This window comes from Artemia sp. Qi Xiang Cuo, chromosome 14, assembly GCF_049724085.1.
Source record: "Artemia sp. Qi Xiang Cuo chromosome 14, ASM4972408v1, whole genome shotgun sequence".
Classification (NCBI taxonomy): Eukaryota; Metazoa; Arthropoda; class Branchiopoda; order Anostraca; family Artemiidae; genus Artemia; species Artemia sp. Qi Xiang Cuo.
Window position 1 is genome coordinate 34,553,415 of NC_142807.1, and position 19,707 is coordinate 34,573,121.

The window sequence follows — 19,707 nt, forward strand, 5'->3', positions numbered from 1 at the left end:
CGAGAAACCAGCTGACCTATTCCTGTTCTATGTTAGAATGTTTCGATACTAACAGTCGGAAGGGATAGGAATAAATTGCAGATCAAAAATCTCTTATTGGTCATTTAGCATTCAAAATGAAAGAACCTAAGGGTGATTAATATTCGAATTTCAACCTGCTACCTGCTGGAGCACAATGACCTATTAAACAAGATCGGGTGTGTTTATTTGGATGTTTAGATTTGATTGCTAGAGAAGTTTCTTTTTCAGAAATTAAGTTGGGAGATATATGTTTTTCTTGATTAACATAATATACATGGTGACCAATAAGGATATTTGGAGTTCTTAGTCTATTTAGACTAAGGATATTTAGAATTGAGAAGGAAGTACGGCTTGAGATTTCTGAAGTAAGAGCGGAAATTTGGCAGGTTAATGACTCAATTAGTGATCTTGTTAAGCAAAATATTGCAAAGAAGATCAGTAAGGTCAAATTCACTTAAGATGACCTTGAGAAAATAATGCAAACTGCTCATTCATCCGTTATGTTAGAGCTTAAAAGTAGCCACGAAAGATTAGTGGACCAACTTGGAGCGCTGGAATCAAAAGTTGATATCTTGGTATCAGCACTGTCCAATCTACATTATGACCTCGATGAAATGCAACAAGCTAGTAAGTCTTCTTGCGTAGTTACTCAACCTCTTCCTGGTCTGAATGAAACAACAAGGCATCCCACCCAATACTTTGCTAGACTTAATAACAATCAGACTAGGTCTATGATCGGTGTCCGAGTCTGACATTATGGATGTTAGTATTTTGGGGAAACCCAGTAGTAGCAAAATCCCCCCAGTTGAAGTCGGATTTAAAAGCCCAACAGTTGCACCATAAATATTGAAAAGTCGGAGCAAGCTGAAAGGATTGCAATGTTTTGTAAGTGAAAGCCTTACTCATCCTAGACAGAAAGTTCTAAATTCTGGTAGGGATGTAGTGGGTATGAGAAATGCTCGGTCAGTGCAGAGCCGTATCTTTGTAAATTCTGGCGATCAAGTAGTTAGAATAAAGGACCTATCAGAAAGTGTCTCGCTGAGCCGTCTTCAAGAAGCCAGGGTTTCGGCTAACTGACAGGAGAGTGACTAAACTGTTTTGGTGACAGGAAGGTGAGCTTTTTTTTCCAAATGTCTCTTCTGACTCATAGACTATCTGATCTTGCAGGAAATTACTTTAATTTAGTTAACATATGTGAACGAGGCCTTTGTGAACGTGATGGGTGGAATGAAAAAGTGAGTTCAGATCTAAATATTCCTGTTTCTGAGTAGATTAATCCTGCGATCTGAGGCGGAATGAATCATCAAGTGATCTTATCGAAGCCACATATAATTGTCAGGGGCTTGAAACAGCCTTTTATACACTAGTTACCACAGTTAATGAAAATAATCTGTTTCGATGTGACATCTCTAACTGAGACTTTCTTGAGTTAAATTTCACCTTTAAGTTTGGATTCATTGGGAGGTTCTTTTTATTATAAAAATATAGCGTAGATGAGAAAAAGTGTATTAGGGAATTTACGTGCGGGATGATATTTCTGTAACCGTTAAAGATACTTTAGGTGTTAAAGATACCGACTGGCTGGTCATTTTTACCGACTGATTTTTGTCAATAGTTGCATAATTTCTGTTTCGAATACAATACGTAAAATCACTGCACGAGTCGGTAAAACCGCTGCATTTACCAACCAAGATTCAGATTTTGGTACATATCATGTCACTATTTTAACGCTGTTTACTTAACCAAATGGAAAGGTGTCGCACCATCTATAAAAGCACGGCAGGATTCGGTAAAACTGATACGTTTACCGACCAAGTTCAAAATTTCTGTAGATGATATGTCAGTATTTTCTTGGTCTTTATTGAACCGAACAAAGAATTTAACGGTGTCAAAAAAATTGTGGCGCAAACCGCCACGGTTTTACTGAATTTTTTTTCACCAAGTGACCAAAAACATTGGGGGGTCGTCCCCCCTTCCGCTCCCCCTATACGTTACGGCCCTGTTTAAAGGACACCTAGTTCTAACCCCTCGGAAATGTCTTAGCATTTTTAGAATCTTTATCAGAATTTATGGTCGCGTAGAAAGCCGTGCATGCTAATGGGAGATTTTAACCATAACTTGTTGGAGCTCGGAAATAACACGACTTCGGAATTTTTGACAACTAAGCTACCAATTAGCTTTTTCCTGTCAATTAAAATCCCCACACGAATCACAGAACGCACGGCCACGCTTATTGATAACATGTTAATTAGTGAAGATATTTGTGACCGGCTGAAATCATCATATGTGCTAATTGCGTCAGGTTTGGATCATCTCCTTGCATTTGTAGTGATGTCGTTTAGTGATTTATCATCATATCCAAATGACCAGCATAAAATTAAAGAGAAAATATTATTTTTCAATGAACTAAATTTATATAAATTTAAAGATCATATAGGAAAACTAGACTGGAGCGATTTTTTTAGTCAAATGACCATGAAGTAAGTTATTTTCTGTTTTCTGATATGATTCGTGAAGCAATGCATGAGTGTTGCAAGATTGAAGGACCACATGAGAATAGATCGAGAAAGAAAAACAATTTTAAATCTCCGTGGTTAACAAAAAAATTACAAAACATGATAAAATTAAGAAACAAGCTTTATAGTAGAATGTTGAAAATCGACATATTTATGTTAGTTACCGAAATGTTGTCAATAAACAAACAAACATATAGATAATAAGATCCCTAAGAAAAAAGCTCACCTTACTGTCACCAAAACAGTTTAGTCACTCTCCTGTCTGTTAGCCGGAACCCTGGCTTCTTGAAGACGGCTCAGCGAGACACTTTCTGATAGGTCCTTTATTCTAACTACTTGATCAGAGTACTTGAAGTTGTACTCCGGCAGATAAGCTGAATCCAAAATATTAGAAGTCGGTGGGTAATTTAATTTTTTTAAGCTGTATCCTCTAGCCTCCTTTGCACAAAAATATACGTATAGTTAAATGTGTACATTATTGGAATATATGTATATTAACATACGCAACTGTGATGTTATGTTAAATAATGGTCTGTGACTAACTGTCAGTAATAGTAAGATCTGCCGGAGAACTATCCAGCTGCTTATTTCTGAAGTGATAAAGAAAGAAACATGAAGTTATCTTGTAGACGAGTTCCAAAAGGCTGAGCTCAAGACCCCATACCAAGTGCAGTAATGGCAGCATCAACAGAGAGGGGACTGAGGAATAAACTAAGGTGCATTTCTGAAACTGATCTTCGATATGCGTATACATCACTGCACACGTAGTGGGAGGATGCAACCCCAAAGAGAAACTAAGTACTAACAACTAACAATTCAAAAAGCTTTAGAAAAATTGTGACTTCCATGAGTGAAGGGACCTAAGATCTCTTATTGTCGTAAAATTGGGCCAAAACCCTTATTTTGACTTATCAAACCCAATTGTTTACAAGATTGAAGTTTGCTGAACTTTGAAAAGACTTCTTCCAAATGACGTTTTGCAAATTTTTGAATTAGGAAAGTGTTTTTCATAGATTTCCTCTTTCAATTTCCTTTAATTATCACGTGATTCACCTTTTCAAATGAACAGTTGTGTTTTTTCTCTATGTTTTGATCTTCAGCCTTTTTTGGCTGGAATATTAGAAGTAGGCTATATTGCCAAATTGTACCATGTTTGAGCAGGAATTGTTTAATTTTTTTCTTTTTTTAATGTGCCCTACTTCGTGTAGTAGCTTCAGATGCTGATTAAAAAACTTTAAAGAAAGATGGCACTTGTTCAGCAAGCCTTACTACAACAATGGGCATCATTGCTGGGTTTCTTGTTCAAAAGTCACTACACTATGTATGAAATATACCTTTTTCGTTCAGAATTAGCTAAAGATACTCCACAGCCTATTTCCTAAATATCATCAAAAGTGGGGAATTTATAACCAGATATACTTGATAGAATATTTCTATATATATAGATTTATATACTAAATTTTTGAAATATTAGATTAATTTATAATTATACTTCTCTGATTTTAGCAGTATAGACCAATAGCCGCACAGATGCAATGCTGTGACGAATCCAGATCCCAGGATTTGTTGACCAGCAAAATCACCACTCCAGACGACTCAATCTTTTGAGGGTCTCTCAGGAATTTGTAAGTGAATTTATATAGAAAATTCAGCTAAACTGCCAACATATATTGAAATTAAAATGAAAATGGCGTAACTGCAATATTTCTGAAACTTTTACTGGTATTCAATTGCATATTGAATGAAATATACCAAATGTGATAAAAATATAATATTTTAGTAACAAAACTATGGAAACTACAACAGCGAAATATGGAAAGCAAGCCGTCCAGAACGAATTATATTAAATACTGAACCTTACCTAACCATCTCTATTTATTAAATATCTAATTAAAATAGACCTGCACAGTAGTTTATCTTGCTCAGGCTATGATGAATATCAAAAACCATGTTTCATTACAGATCAAAAACAAAGCGTGGTCGCTATATCATGCATGTAGCAAAATCTTTTGTCTGTTTTAAAATTTCATCCTAATTTTTAATTCGTCGCAGCAATGAATGTAATAAAATAGCAATCCTTATCAAAAGATTCTGCAATATTTCAGAAACTCTTACTGGTATTCAATTGCATCAGGAGGGGGCCAAACAAAATCAAGAAACCCCTTTACGTGAAGGTCGGAAAAAGTACATTTGTGTTATCTTAGGAACGTCTGAGTTTACAAAGTAGATATTTCCTGACAATATAAAGGTAATTGTTATTATGCCAAATTGGAATATACAAGGTACTTTATAGTTGTCAAAATGGGATATATGTTTTAGGGACAGTTGATGAGGATTTTGAAGGAATTCTTAAGTCAATATCGACAACTAGGCTGTCAAAAGGGCAGAAACTCAGAATAAAATTTTAAAAACATATGCGTCAAACAGAAGTAGCTTCTTGTTCAGCTTCGTAAGTGAAAAACCCTTTCTTAAATGTTTCACAATTCATTTTAATATCATAATTTTAGCATTACTAATGCCTTTTCTCTGCAGAATTTTCATTGGTTTAAAATATTACTATATTTGACATATAAACCTTGAAGTGTAACAATTCCCTGCAGTAATAAGGGTTAGCATGTCAGCTACTTCGAGCATTATTTATAGATGACATAAACAGAAAAATTCAAAGCGAAACGTTTCTTTGTGCACGAAAATCGTTTTTATTAGAACTGAAGTCATTGACGAAGCTATCAGAAAAGATTTTAAACTTTAGACATCTTATACTTGTGTGAGAAGGTAAAATAAGTGACCAGGTTCCCAAGGTGTCCACATTCCTCACTGCCTCTCGCTAGTACATTTAAATAAAAAAATTACTAGATATTTATTTTGGCCATAAAGTAGTTGATGGCACAAAGTTCAACCCAAGAGAGGTGATATCCAAGATGCGATAATACTAAAATTGAAAATGTAGTAATTACACCCCACCTCCTAACAGAATTTGTCAATACCCCGAGCTTTCAATTTCGAACATGTGTCATTGCTGGCTGATGGCATACAACCAAGCTATCAATTTCCTTTATATTCCCAAAAATAACATTTGACATCTTTACTGGTATTTGGGAAAGCTAATTATTTATATTATATAATTATAAAATTTATATAATTATACAATTATTTATATGTTTGACTCTATTTTTAGTCATTAAATGGTCTTAAGGAAACCTTAGAGGGTCAATCATTTTGATCAAAAGCTTCCGTCAATCAATTGATTGAATCATGATTGACCGTCTAGGAATCTGTTTGAAGCTTGAGTCAAGCGTTGATGGTGATTGATAGAAAGTTTGAATGACTCAATCAGTTCCTAGACAGTCAATCTTACTGTAATCAATTGATTGACGGAAGCTTTTGATCAAAATGATTGACCGTCTAGGGTGTCCTTTATTCCTTTGATTCCAGACTTTTAACAATACCCTTTTTACAATAGTTTCTTTTTATTAATATTCAAGAGTACATAGCAGGACATTCCTAGGGTTGGGTTTCCAAGCGTTGAGTTTTAAGTAAAGTTCTTAAGCTATCAAACTTGAGACTGAAAGTATTACTTTGCCAATTGATTGCTCTAAAATTATATTCGATGTATTGGTCTATTTTATCTATATTATAATTATTATATTAATTTAGTAGTATAGATTAGTTAGCGTATTCAAGGATTCCAGGACCATGATTTTGAGCAAGATCACCTTCCCAACTGACTCAACCTTTTTATATGGGTTCCTTAAATACTTTCTGAGTCTAGGAACAGGCAAGTAGCAAGTATATGATAAGCTGTGAGAATACAAATTATAAAGTTGTACTTAAACATTCTTTTCAATTTTTATTTAGATAAAGAGAAAATAAAATGTTTCGAATTTTTTTTCTTGTTTACTTGATTGTTGACTCCGGATACGATTTCTTGGCTGAGGAGCAGAAGCTGTACAAGGAGCAGAAGAGCTTGAATGAGCAGTAAATTCGTTTAGCGAGGGATGAGCAAAAAAGATAATTTATTGAAAAAAAAGTAAAGGGTTCTATTTCTTTTAAAATGTAAAAATGGGGAGAAAAAAAAAGGCATAAATAACAATTATACGGAGAATGAAACGAACTTAAGGTTAAGAACCCTTGATATTTATTTTAACTTTAGAATTACAAGAAGCCATGTCTGTTGCAACGACTTTTTATGTAAAAATACATGCCATTACACAAAAAGATGGCAACAGTATACAGACTACACAGAATTAAGTTCAAAATTTACTGCTCAGCTCTAATTTTCAACCTAGAAAACACGGCCCTTTTTAGCAGTAAAAGCGCTTTGCCTGTGGAGCCAATAAGTTCATACGCATGTAATTTTCCAAAGATTTACTTAAAAATAGGTCTATAAAAAGTAGGTAGAGCTGATTCTTGTTCTTGTGAAGCGAACTTTGAAGATTTTGCAGGGAATTATGTCCAGTAGTAGTGATTATGTTCAGTGAAATTTAGTAGTTTCAAGTAGTCTATGCTATTATTTTCTGTGATTGTGTTTAATTGAAAACTTCTATAACTCAAATCATAGGAAATAAGTGGCAAATAGACTGATCGGCAGCACCTGAAAAAGAAACAAAGAAAATAAAACATAGAATATATAATACCTAAAATTATAACCTCTCTAAAATTCTCGTCGTCGAAAAAGGCACGAAAATACACAGAAACAAATTATTCAAATTTTCATTCTATGAACTTCATAACTTCATTCAGGATAAAGTTATTCAGTCATTATTTCTGTGGCACATTCAATTTGTGAGGTGCGTCTTAATATGTCTCTGTGGCGTGTACCCGATGGTAGCCGGAGTAGCACTGCATTCCGTTTTGAGGAATTTTCCACAAGTAGGACGGGGTCAAGCCATCTCCACCATCGAACTTTTATAACATATAGCACATGAGGGTAACCCCTTATCGCGGATGTCACCCCTTTTATCTCTTTCCTCCTTAATAGAATAAAATTTTATTGTGAAGAATCCTCTTTTAATATCCTACTCTATTATTATTTCACAGATTGCTTTTCAAGCTCATCCCCCACAAATAACATAGTTGCTCAAGTTTTTGTGGAAAGACGCAATTGGTCATCAGTGCCTCCTAATGAAAGGCAGCGAAACCTCAGAATGGTTGTTGCTAGATTGGATCAATCTAAGATTGGATCAACTCAGAAAAGCCATCTATCATGTGTACCACTTAGACCAATCTCAATCATGACATACAGAGCAGTGAGGTTGCCATGCAGGGATAAACGCTCCTCAGGCAAGACCGTGACCGTAGTGACGGCGCTAAATACAGAAAAGGTGTTGCTGTATATCTACAGAGCCTTATACCATAATAATGCCCAAATATACCAGATTCAGCAAGCAAAGAAGCTCTGTACGTTAGGGTAACTCCCTCAAATACATTCAAAAAAAAAAATAATAATAAATAAATAAATAAATACTAATAATAAGAAACTGGTTGCAAAAAACTGGTAATAAACTAAAATAAAAAAAAAATCGTTTAAAACAAGAGCCAAACAATTTTCTAATAGGCCCCTGACCTTTTTGCAGTGTTAAGGTCTTCCAATTTGAAAAATATAATGATTAATCATGCTATTTACTTTCTAAGTGGATTTGGAAAATAAAATTCTAAGTGAAAAAAATAAATAATAATACCTTTGTAGTACTTAATGTTGTAATTATCCCAGTCGGTTATTGTCTTCTTCCATTCCTCGAGACCTCGGAGGATTGACGGGCGAAATTGATGAAAATAATTTATTAGTCGTGCTTTTAGGTAGCATCCATCCTAAAAAAATGAATCAAAAAATCAAAAAAAATCAAAGGACTATTTCTCATAGTGTTGTATTTCTAATTATTTGTACAAAGCGCTACAACAGCTATTACTTGGGTAACTAATAATTATTTTTGGATCTACTTCCTTTCAACGTATCTTCACAAGTATGACATATGCTACATATATACAAATATATTTGGTTGGCCAAATACATTGCTAAGAGGAAAATCAACATAGAACTACGAGAGGACTTTCATTATTTGTTTATGAGTTGGAGAGAAAATAATATTTGACATCTTTACTGGTATTTGGGAAAGCTAATTATATATATTATATAATTATAATATTTATATAATTATACAATTATTTATGTTTGACTCTATTTTTAGTCATCAAATGGTCTTATGGAAACCCTAGACGGTCAACCCTTTTGATTGAATACTTCCATCAATCAACTGATTAAACCATTATTGACCGTCAAGGAACCTGTTTGAAGCTTGATTCAAGTGTTGATGGTGATTGATAGAAAGCTTGAATGACTCAATCAGTTCCTAAATGGTCAATCTTGCTGTAATCAATTGATTGACGGAAGTTTTAGATCAAAATGATTGACCGTCTAGGGTGTCCTTTATTCCTTTGAATCCAGACTTTTAACAATACCCTGTTTACAATAGTTTCGTTTTAGCAATATTCAGGAGTACGTAGCAGGACATTTCTAGCGTTGGGTTTCCAAGCGTCAAGTTTTTAAGTAAAGTTCTTAAGCTATAAAACTCGAGACTGAAAGTATTACTTTGCCAATTGATTGCTCTAAAATTATATTCGATGTATTGGTCTATTTTATCTATATTATAATTATTATATTAATTTAGTAGTATAGATTAGTTAGCGTATTCAAGGATTCCAGGACCATGATTTTGAGCAAGATCACCTTCCCAACTGACTCAACCTTTTTATATAGGTTCCTTAAATAATTTCTGAGTCTAGGAGCAGGCAAGTAGTAAGTATATGATAAGCTGTGAGAATACAAATTATAAAGTTGTACTTAAAAATTCTTTTCAATATTTATTTAGATAAAGAGAAAATAAAATGTTTCGAATTTTTTTTCTTGTTTACTTGATTGTTGACTCAGGATACGATTTCTTGGCTGAGGAGCAGAAGCTGTACGAAGAGCAGAAGAGCAGTAAATTCTCTTTGCAAGGGCTGAGCAAAAAATATAATTTATTGAAAAAAAGTAAAAGGGTTCAATTTCTTTTAAAATGTGAAAATGGGGAGAAAAAAAAAGGCAAAAATAACAATTATACGGAGAATGAAACGAACTTAAGGTTGAGAACCCTTGATTTTTATTTTAACTTTATAATTACAAGAAGCCATGTCTGTTGCAACGACTTTTTATGTAAAAATACACGCCATTACACAAAAAGACGGCAACAGTATATAGACTACACAGAATTAAGTTCAAAATTTTCTGCTCAGCTCTAATTTTCAACCTAGAAAACACGGCCCTTTTTAGCAGTAAAAGCGCTTTGCCTGTGGAGCCAATAAGTTCATACGCATGTAATTTTCCAAAGATTTACTTAAAAATAGGTCTACAAAAAGTAGGTAGAGCTGATTCTTCTTCTTGTGAAGCGAGTTTTGAAGATTTTGCAGGGAATTATGTCCAGTAGTAGTGATTATGTTCAGTGAAATTTAGTAGTTTCAAGTAGTCTATGCTATTATTTCCTGTGATTGTGTTTAATTGAAAACTTCTATAACTCAAATCATAGGAAATAAGTGGCAAATAGACTGATCGGAAGCACCTGAAAAAGAAACAAAGAAAATAAAACATAGAATATATAATACCTAAAATTATAACCTCTCTAAAATTCTCGTCGTCTAAAAAGGTACGAAAATACACAGAAACAAATTATTCAAATTTTCATTCTATGAACTTCATCACTTCATTCAGGATGAATTTATTCAGTCTTTATTTCTGTGACACATTCAATTTGTGAGGTGCGTCTTAATATGTCTCTGCGGCGTGTACCCGATGGGAGCCGGAGTAGCACTGCATTTCGTTGTCAAGAATTGCCCATACGTAGTACGGGGTCAGGCTATCTCCACCGACTAACTTTTATTATATGTAGCACATGAGGGTAACCCTTGTTACGGAGGTCACCCTTTCCATTCTCCTTCCTCCTTAATCGAATAACAGTTTATTGTGCCTAATCCTCTTTTAATATCCTCCTCTATTATTATTACACTGTTTACCTTTCAAGCTCATCCCCCACAAATAACATAGTTGCTCAAGTTTTTGTGGAAAGACGCAATTGGTCATCAGTGCCTCCTAATGAAAGGCAGCAAAACCTCAGAATGGTTGTTGCTAGATTGGATCAACTCAGAAAAGCCATCTATCATGTGTACCACTTAGACCAATCTCAATCATGACATACAAAGCAGTGCGGTTGCCATGCAGGGATAAACGCTCCTCAGGCAAGACTGTGACCATAGTGACGGCGCTAAATACAGAAAAGGTGTTGCTGTATATCTACAGAGCCTTATACCATAATAATGCCCAAATATACCAGATTCAGCAAGCAAAGAAGCTCTGTACGTTAGGGTAACTCCCTCAAATACATTCGAAAAAAAAATAATAAATAAATATATACTAATAATAAGAAACTGGTTGCAAAAAACTGGTAATAAACTAAAATAAAAAAAAAATCGTTTAAAACAAGAGCCAAACAATTTTCTAAAAGGCCCCTGACCTTTTTGCAGTGTTTAGGTCTTCCAATTTGAAAAATATAATGATTATTTATGCTATTTACTTTCTAAGTGGATTTGGAAAATAAAATTCTAAGTGAAAAAAATAAATAATAATACCTTTGTAGTACTTAATGTTGTAATTATCCCAGTCGGTTATTGTCTTCTTCCATTCCTCGAGACCTCGGAGGATTGACGGGCGAAATTGATGAAAATAATTTATTAGTCGTGCTTTTAGGTAGCATCCATCCTAAAAAAATGAATCAAAAAATCAAAAAAAATCAAAGGACTATTTCTCATAGTGTTGTATTTCTAATTATTTGTACAAAGCGCTACAACAGCTATTACTTGGGTAACTAATAATTATTTTTGGATCTTCTTCCTTTCAACGTATCTTCACAAGTATGACATATGCTACATATATACAAATATATTTGGTTGGCCAAATACATTGCTAAGAGGAAAATCAACATAGAACTACGAGAGGACTTTCATTATTTGTTTATGAGTTGGAGAGAAAATCTTACACCCCTTCCCACCAATTTGGGTACCAACCCGGTGCCAGGTGTATAGATGTTTTATCAGCACTTGCAGATGCCTTGATTGACGCCAATGCGTTCGGTTCTTAATTTGTTCTGGGAGGACCTAACGTAATGCTGCTTTCAATATCCTTATTCAAGTAACATTGAACACAACCAAGCTTAATGAAGAGGGTCAGCCCTGCAATTGTTAGACCACAAAGAGATGCGTATTAGTTTAAAATCCAAACCAAGATTGCTCAATTCAGCAATAATGTTCCTGTTGCCCACAAAACATAATTTTGGTTTGTAGGTTAGAAATTAACCAGGTTAGAAAAGAACAGTACCCGTCATAACATTCCAGTTAACATGAAAGAAACCATAAGTCAACAATCCTTGGAAGCTCATGGAAAAAACTAAACACCGCTATAAAAACTAAATTGTTTAGACAAGCAGCTGATATAGACTGTCTTGTCGTTGCTGTCCTAACAGTCTATTATACAGCATTCTTTTTACCATAGCAGCTGCTCGAGCAGTCTCATTCTTTTTACCATAATAACTTCTCGTGCAGTCCAATAATGACCAAGTCTTTAAGCTACTGAAAAACCTGGGTTTGCTGTTACCTGTATGGGATACAGTTTCAGGCATATTTAAAGCAGATATCCAGACATGTAGTTCTCTTAAACTAACTTAAACTAACTCTTAAGCTAACTTTTTAGTCAACTAAGAATTGGTTCGTCAAATAAAACGTTCAAAGTTAAATAAGAATTACAAATAGAACGACAAAATTACTTTTTTATCTTATTAAACAACATTAAAAAAAAGTTAGTTAATTAAATACAGAAACAAGTTATTTTTTTTATAACAAATTTTAATCAAAAAGTTTTGACGGTAATTGTTAAGTAAATGAAACACACTCACGAAATAAGCTTAGGTTAGATTCCACAAAACTGGTTTCAAAGCATAAAAAGACAAGGGACAGGTGACAGAATGCATTAGACTTAAAAAAATTGGGCTATATATTATCACATTGCGGGGGGGGGGATGTAAAAAGTGGGGTAGCGTATTAGCAATGCTACTTGGCAGTTTTCTTGGCTTAGTAAAATTTGTTGGCAGACTGTCTGGAATTCTTGGGGATTTCCCCAAACATCTGTCTTATCAAAAAAAATCTGTTCCAAGAAAAAAAATGTTTGCAACTCATCTTACAAAAAAAAAACATTTATGCAGACAAAAATTTTTTTGTCTGCATAAACTCTTCCATTCCTATGAATCAAATTCCGGAATTACAGCCTCAGGGGTCATACAGTCAGCAACGTCCAAAATTAGGGACTTAGGGATCTTCCTAAGACCAAAATAGGGACCAGATCAGGATGGAATTTCAGTAACCAGGTTAGAAAACCAAAGAACAGTACCCGTTGTGACATTCCAGTTAACATGAAAGAAACCACAAGTCAACAATCCTTGGAATCTCATAGAAAAAACTAAACATCACTATAAAGACTAAATTGTTTAGTCAAGCAGCTGATATAGACTGCCTTGTCACTGCTGTCCTAACAGTCTACTGTACTGCATTCTTTTTACCATAGCAGCCAGCTGCTCAAGCAGTCTCATTCTTTTTACCATAGTAGCTTCTCATGCAGTCCAATAGTGACTAAGTCTTTAAGCTACTGAAAAACCTGGGTTTGCTGTTACCCGTATGGGATACAGTTTCAGGCATATTTAAAGCAGATATCCAGACATGTAGTTCTCTTTCCCACAATTTACTTCCCACTTTCACAATTTCAAACCCCCAGGTAGAATATTTGGATTTTCCTCCACCAAGTCTTATAAAATAAAATATCACTAACTTAGTACTCTGCAACCAAAAAAAACTTTTTTCTTTTGACATTATGTTGAAAAACTTTCTCAAGGACCATTAGGGCAGTTTTTGTGTTTCAAGAAATTTTAACAGACATTCAAATGTTGTTTTTCTTGCACATGTATTTTCAATAGCTCATACTTGTCTCTGGGGCATCAAATTGTGAGAAAAGTGATGCACTGAGTCCTAACATAGTAGTTTAGTGGCAAATTGCTCACAAGTGGCTGTGCTAGTGTTACATGAATGACAAGCTGATATTATTATTTTTTTTATAAAATTTTATAGCCGTGCAGTTTCTTTTTCCATTTTACTCTTCAAACTTAGTTGACTAAGTGGCTGCACCTCCTCACCCTCCGCAACGCTTAAAGATAATTCTTAATAGTAGTGTCATTGCTAACTTTTTAGTCAACTAAGAATCGGTTTGTCAAATAAAACATTCATTATTCCGTATATTGAAGGGGCTGTCCCCTCTCAACACCTTGCTCTTTACGCTAAATTTTTTGGTTGTTTAAAAAAAATAGAGTTGTGAGAAAGAGACAACTTTAGCGTAAGAGCAAGGCGTTGAGGAGGGGACAGCCCCTTCAATAAACATAATAATTTCTGTTTATTTTAAGTTTTAATGTCAATCCTTACTTTCAGTTAAAAAAAACGTGTTTTTTTAATTTAATTTTGAACATTTTTGAAGTAATACAGGTTTTGATTTTGGCACAGTACATGAATAATTGAAAAAAAAATTACATATAAATTTTACTTTTATTTAGTTAAATGGCTTTCTCAAAAGTTGTGTAATTTTACTTAAGAATGTCTTTATTAGTAATAAATATACTTAACTTACAAATGCCTCTGGATTTTATACCTTCAAAAAATGAAATTATAATCAAATAGTGAGTTTTTAATGGTACTTGTTAAGTAAACAAAACACTCACAAAATAAGCTTAGGTTAGATTTCACAAAACCAGTTTCACAGCAAACAAAGACAAGGGACGGGTGATAGAATGCATTACACTTAAAAAATTTGGGCTATATATTATCACATTGTGGGGGGGATGTAAAAAGTGGGGTAGCGTATTAGCAATGCTACTTGGCAGTTTTCTTGGCTTAGTAAAATTTGTTGGCAGATTTTGTTTGGAATTCTTGGGGATTTCCCCAAACATCTGTCTGAAAAAAATTGGTTCCCCAAAAATCCCCTTGAGTTCAGGGTTGCCACCCCTAGTGATTTATCACTAGTGACAATCCACCCCTAGTAACTATCACTTTCACTTAAATTGGCATAATTCTTTCCCTACTTTCCAAAGTTTTTGTCTCACATTATTTATTATATATATAAAAAAAAAAACAGAAATAGATCATGTCTAAATCCCCTTGTTCAGCAGCAAAGTGTAAAGGGGTTGGTTCTGATTCCTCAAAATCGTCAGTCTTCAAGTTGAGGCTTGCTCCCTTTTTGAAAAATTATTTAACTACTGATATATGCCCTTGTTTTGAAGCCAAAAGTAAAGGAGTGCTTTGTTCATAATCTAAAGCATCTATATGTGAACCTTTCAAAACAAGTAACAGACACATATCTAGTTTACCTTGTCCAGCAGCAAAGTATAAAGGCATTTGTTTGTCAACCTTTGAAATGTGACTCTCCAAGTTGAACTTTGCTCCTTTTTTTAATGATAATTTGCTACAGATATTTGGCCTTCTTATGCAGCTAAATGCCTTCTTTTGCAGCTAAAAGTGATACCATTGCATTTCCTTTGCAATGATTTTACACAATACCCAGAATGCTGCAAAATGGCAGAAAAAGTTATTGAATTCAGCAAAGATGGTTCCCCAAGCAATATTTTTCTTAGTCATGTGGATTCAGCCTTTGACACTTTAACTAGAAGAGCTCAATTTATCATCGGAAACAATACTAGCAACCTTGCAGAGTATTTTATGCATATAGTTGCTAAGCCATTTGATGAAGCAACTTGTTGAGCAGCAGGCCAAAAGTGCCATAAACAAGCAGACATGGAAAGCTAAAAGACGTCTGTTTGCAAAACTATTTATGAAGAAAGTTTTGAAACCCAACAAAAACTATGGCCAGAATGCATGTGTTCCAGATTTAGATCCTGATTCTCTTGAAGATGCAAAAAGTGATTTTCTGAGCCATGTTTAGTGTACTGACTTAAAAATTCACGAAATAGAAGAAGCAAAACAACTTCAGATAAATTGTATTGACAACAGATGGCTATAATACAGAAAAAATAGAATAACTGCATCAGTAGCTGGAATAATTTGCAAAAGACAGACAAAGACTGTTGCATTGCTAGTGCACCAACTGCTTTATCCCAAAAACCACCAGACTAAAGCAATGGAACATGGGCAAATGTACTAACAAATTGCTATATTGGCTTTTGAGAAAAAGATGGACTACAAAGTGCATCCTTCAGGACTTTTTGTTCATATTAAATGTGGATTAGATTTTGTCCGGTGATATGGTTTTGGAAGCAAAAAATCCTTTCAGTGCCAAAACTTTAAATATAGAAGAATGGAGGCTATCCCAAAAAAATATTTGTCTTGAAAACAAAGATAATGGCAAATTACAGCTTAAAAGGTCCTATAACTATTTTTACCAAATACAAATGCAATTAGTGTTGTAACAAAGATTTTGGCTATTTTGTTATTTTTTTCAGCAAAGGCAATCCATTTATTGAGAAAGTCAATTGTGATAAAGAATTCTGGTAGAAAAAAATTCTACCAGAATTACAAAAGTTTTATCTTGAAGCAATATTGCCAGAAATAATTGACGCAAGATTACCAAGAAATATGGAAATACAAGAGCCATTTTTATAAAAAGAATTTGAACAGTATTAACACTCACAACAGACAAATAGTTGCTTCTATACAAATTAAATTTAAAAAAAAATACAAATAGATACTTGTGAATACCACACTAACTTTCCATGACAATAAATAAAAGTTCAAATAGGGATAAATTGTTCTAACAGACAGTGATAATTAACAAAAACTACTTGATATTTCTGTCACATTTACAGTGACCATCATCAGCAGAAACAATCACATCTATTAAAAGGATTTATCCCTATTTGAAAATTTATCTATTGTTTTAACTGAAGTTTTTTCAATGGAAATTAAGGAGCAATGTTGAAACTTCCAACAAACAGAAATTCAACATACACAAAGGGGTATGCCCCTCCTCAACACCTCGCTCTTCACTCTAAAGTTTTTTAGTACTTAATCAAAAGCTTGGCAACAAAAATTTGCAGTTTTGACATGATTTGCCCCTTTATAGAAAACAAACAACTTATTTGCAAAACCAAGGAATGCAGCTATTGCATGATTAAAATTTGAAATTTGGCACCTTTTCTGGTTATAACTGATTGTTTGACTGTAGTATCTTTTTCCTGTATTGTGATTGGTTAACATTTAGGGCTAAAGGTTTCAGCCAATCAGATGTGGCTAAATTTTTCCATTAATTTGTACATTTAAAGTGATTTTTAGAACCATTAAAGAATCCATCAGATTCAAATAGGGAGGAATTGTTGGCATTTTCTCTTTTGAAGGAATTAACCTAGGCTATCTGAGGTTAGAAATATTTGGTAAATATCTACCAAATCATATTATTGAGTTAGGAATAAAGTGAATACACTAGGCCTGTTTTTTCACTCATCAATGTGCTAAGATCTTACATCTTTTGTCAGAAAATGCTTAAAAGTAAAATCTTTGAACAAAGATCTTATATCTTTGGTCATTTTTGTGCAAATGTCTTTCATCATTCTGCTCTGATCAGCGGTCTGAGAACAATGATGAGTGGATCATCAAAGTTCTCTCATCATTTTTCTATATGGCAGAAAGATGGCGTCTTTCACATATGTTGTTAACATCAGCAGGTTGTAAGATCTTAGAACAAAGATGAGTTGAAAAACGATAATCTTTGCAGAAAGATGTAAGATCTTAGTGCTAAAAAACATGCCTACTATTTGATGCCTTTTTTTTGCTGATTCCAAATATAATAAGCATTTCTTTCAGAAATGAATTTCAGCCCCCCCCCCCCCGATATAGGCTATTCCTAACCAAACCTAACCCTGAATTGGCCTATATAGGGGGGGGCTGAAATTCATTTCCAATGGAAATGCTTATTATATTCATAATCAGCATAAAAAAAGGCATCAAATGTTGTATTCACTTTAGTCCTAACTCAATAATATGATTTGGTAGATATTTACCAAATATTTATCAGAAATTTACCTGGGCTTGCTTTAATAAATTGAATATAGCTGTAGGCCTTTATATAGGGGTGGGGGCTAGAATTCATTTCTGACAAAAAAGATTATTATATTTGTGTAGAGCATAAAAAAAGGCATCAAGTGAGTGGTATATTCACTTTAGTTGAAACTCAATAATATGATTTGGTAAATATTTACCATAACCATCACATTGGATTGGGTACCAGGGCATACAAACATTAGTGGAAATGAAATGGCTGATACTGCAGCAAAACAAGCATCCATAAAAGACAGGCAAGCATTTGTAGGTAGGCCTATCACACCCAGGATGGTTAATCAAATTGGAATAGTGATAAAGAAATTGAGAATAAAGATATTCAAGGACAGCCATGTGTTCTCAACAAATATGTTAGTTATACAAAAGAAAGGCAATTTAAAAAGAAAATATATGGACTGCTAAGTAAATCTGAAGCCAGGGTGATATTCAGACTAAGGTTATTTGAATGTGCAGGAACAGAAGACAGGAGGAAGGATATTAGACACTTTAATAGAGAAAAAAGAATTTGACAGAGTAGTGACATACTAAGTGAAGCGCAGGAAGAGAGGAGGAACCATAAATTTCAATAATAAACCATATGTAATACTTACCAGAAAAGATTAAAAGGGATAAATCCACTGTATCCCCATTGCCATTCAGCCCCTGACCCCCTGTATGTTGAATTGTTGAGTGTTGAGTTGATGTAATTATTTGATTAAAATGGAGGTGTGGTTGCCAAATGTTGGGAACTGCATATTCTAAAGTTGTGCCGTCTAAAAGTGAAAATGCTCCAAAAACCCCATTTGACTAGTGAAAATGCGGTGAATGAATGATTTCCCCCCTCAAAATGTGCACCGATTCAAAAAATTCAACTTTTTATGCAAAAATACACACCATTACACAAAAAGACGGCAACAGTATACAGACTACACAGAATTAAGTTCAAAATTTACTGCTCAGCTCTAATTTTCAACCTAGAAAACACGGCCCTTTTTAGCAGTAAAAGCGCTTTGCCTGTGGAGCCAATAAGTTCATACGCATGTAATTTTCCAAAGATTTAATTAAAAATAGGTCTACAAAAAGTAGGTGGAGCTGATTCTTGTTCTTGTGAAGCGAATTTTGAAGATTTTGCAGGGAATTGTGTCCAGTAGTAGTGATTATTTTCAGTGAAATTTAGTAGTTTCAAGTAGTCTATGCTATTATTTCCTGTGATTGTGTTTAATTGAAGCCTTCTATAACTCAAATCATAGGAAATAAGTGGCAAATAGACTTAACGGAAGGTCACACCTGAAAAAGAAACAAAGACAATAAATATATTGAATATATAATACCTAAAATTATAAGCTCTCTAAAATTCTCGTCGTCGAAAAATGTACGAAAATACACAGAAACAAATTATTCAAATTTTCATTCTATGAACTTCATAACTTCATTCAGGATAAAGTTATTCAGCCATTATTTTTATGACACATTCAATTTGTGAGGTGTGTCTGAATATGTCTCTGCGGCGTGTACCCGATGGTTGCCGGAGTAGCACTGCATTTGGTAGCCAGGGATTGTCCATGCGTAGTATGCGGTCAAACTATCTCCACCGGCTAACTTTTATTATATGTAGCACATGAGGGTAATCCTTATCACGGATGTCACCCTTTTTATTCTCCTTCCTCCTTAATAGAATAAAATTTGATGAATAAAAGAATCATTTAGTCGATAGAATAAAAAAATCAAGTTGATGACGCATTTGCTCATCAGTGTCTCCTAATGAAAGGCAGAGAAACCTCAGAATGGTTGTTGCTACATTGGATCAATTTAGTTTTTTTGATCGATTGATAATAATTGCATCAGCAGAAAATTAATTATCCGCGTAAATTTGTTTTGCCTTTTGCAGAAATACCTATTTTTTACAAGGTTTAGGGAAAACAGCATACAGAATAGAGCTGACTGGGAAAAATTTAAGCAAAACAGAGTTGACGATATTTTTTTTCTAACGGTTTTTTTTCCTGTC

At 34.0% G+C, this 19,707-nt stretch overlaps 1 protein-coding gene across 3 annotated transcripts in view; it reads right to left on the reverse strand.

Annotated features, from left to right (window-relative positions):
- Positions 1-6,560: 6,560 nt before the first annotated feature.
- LOC148944402 (DNA topoisomerase-like protein cin-4) overlaps positions 6,561-19,707 on the reverse strand; it is a 32,426-nt gene continuing 19,279 nt past the window's right edge. For 2 of the 3 annotated variants that reach the window (XR_016142886.1, XR_016142887.1), the window contains one exon: positions 9,577-10,132. Coding sequence is in view for 1 of the 3 variants with exons in the window: in XM_089100736.1 (XP_088956862.1) it covers positions 8,242-8,348; positions 11,196-11,325 (237 nt within the window). In the remaining 2 variants the exon portion in view is untranslated. Of the gene's footprint in view, positions 7,132-8,218; positions 8,349-9,576; positions 10,133-11,195; positions 11,326-19,707 lie in introns of those variants that run through there. The other variant, XM_089100736.1, reaches the window with a different exon arrangement.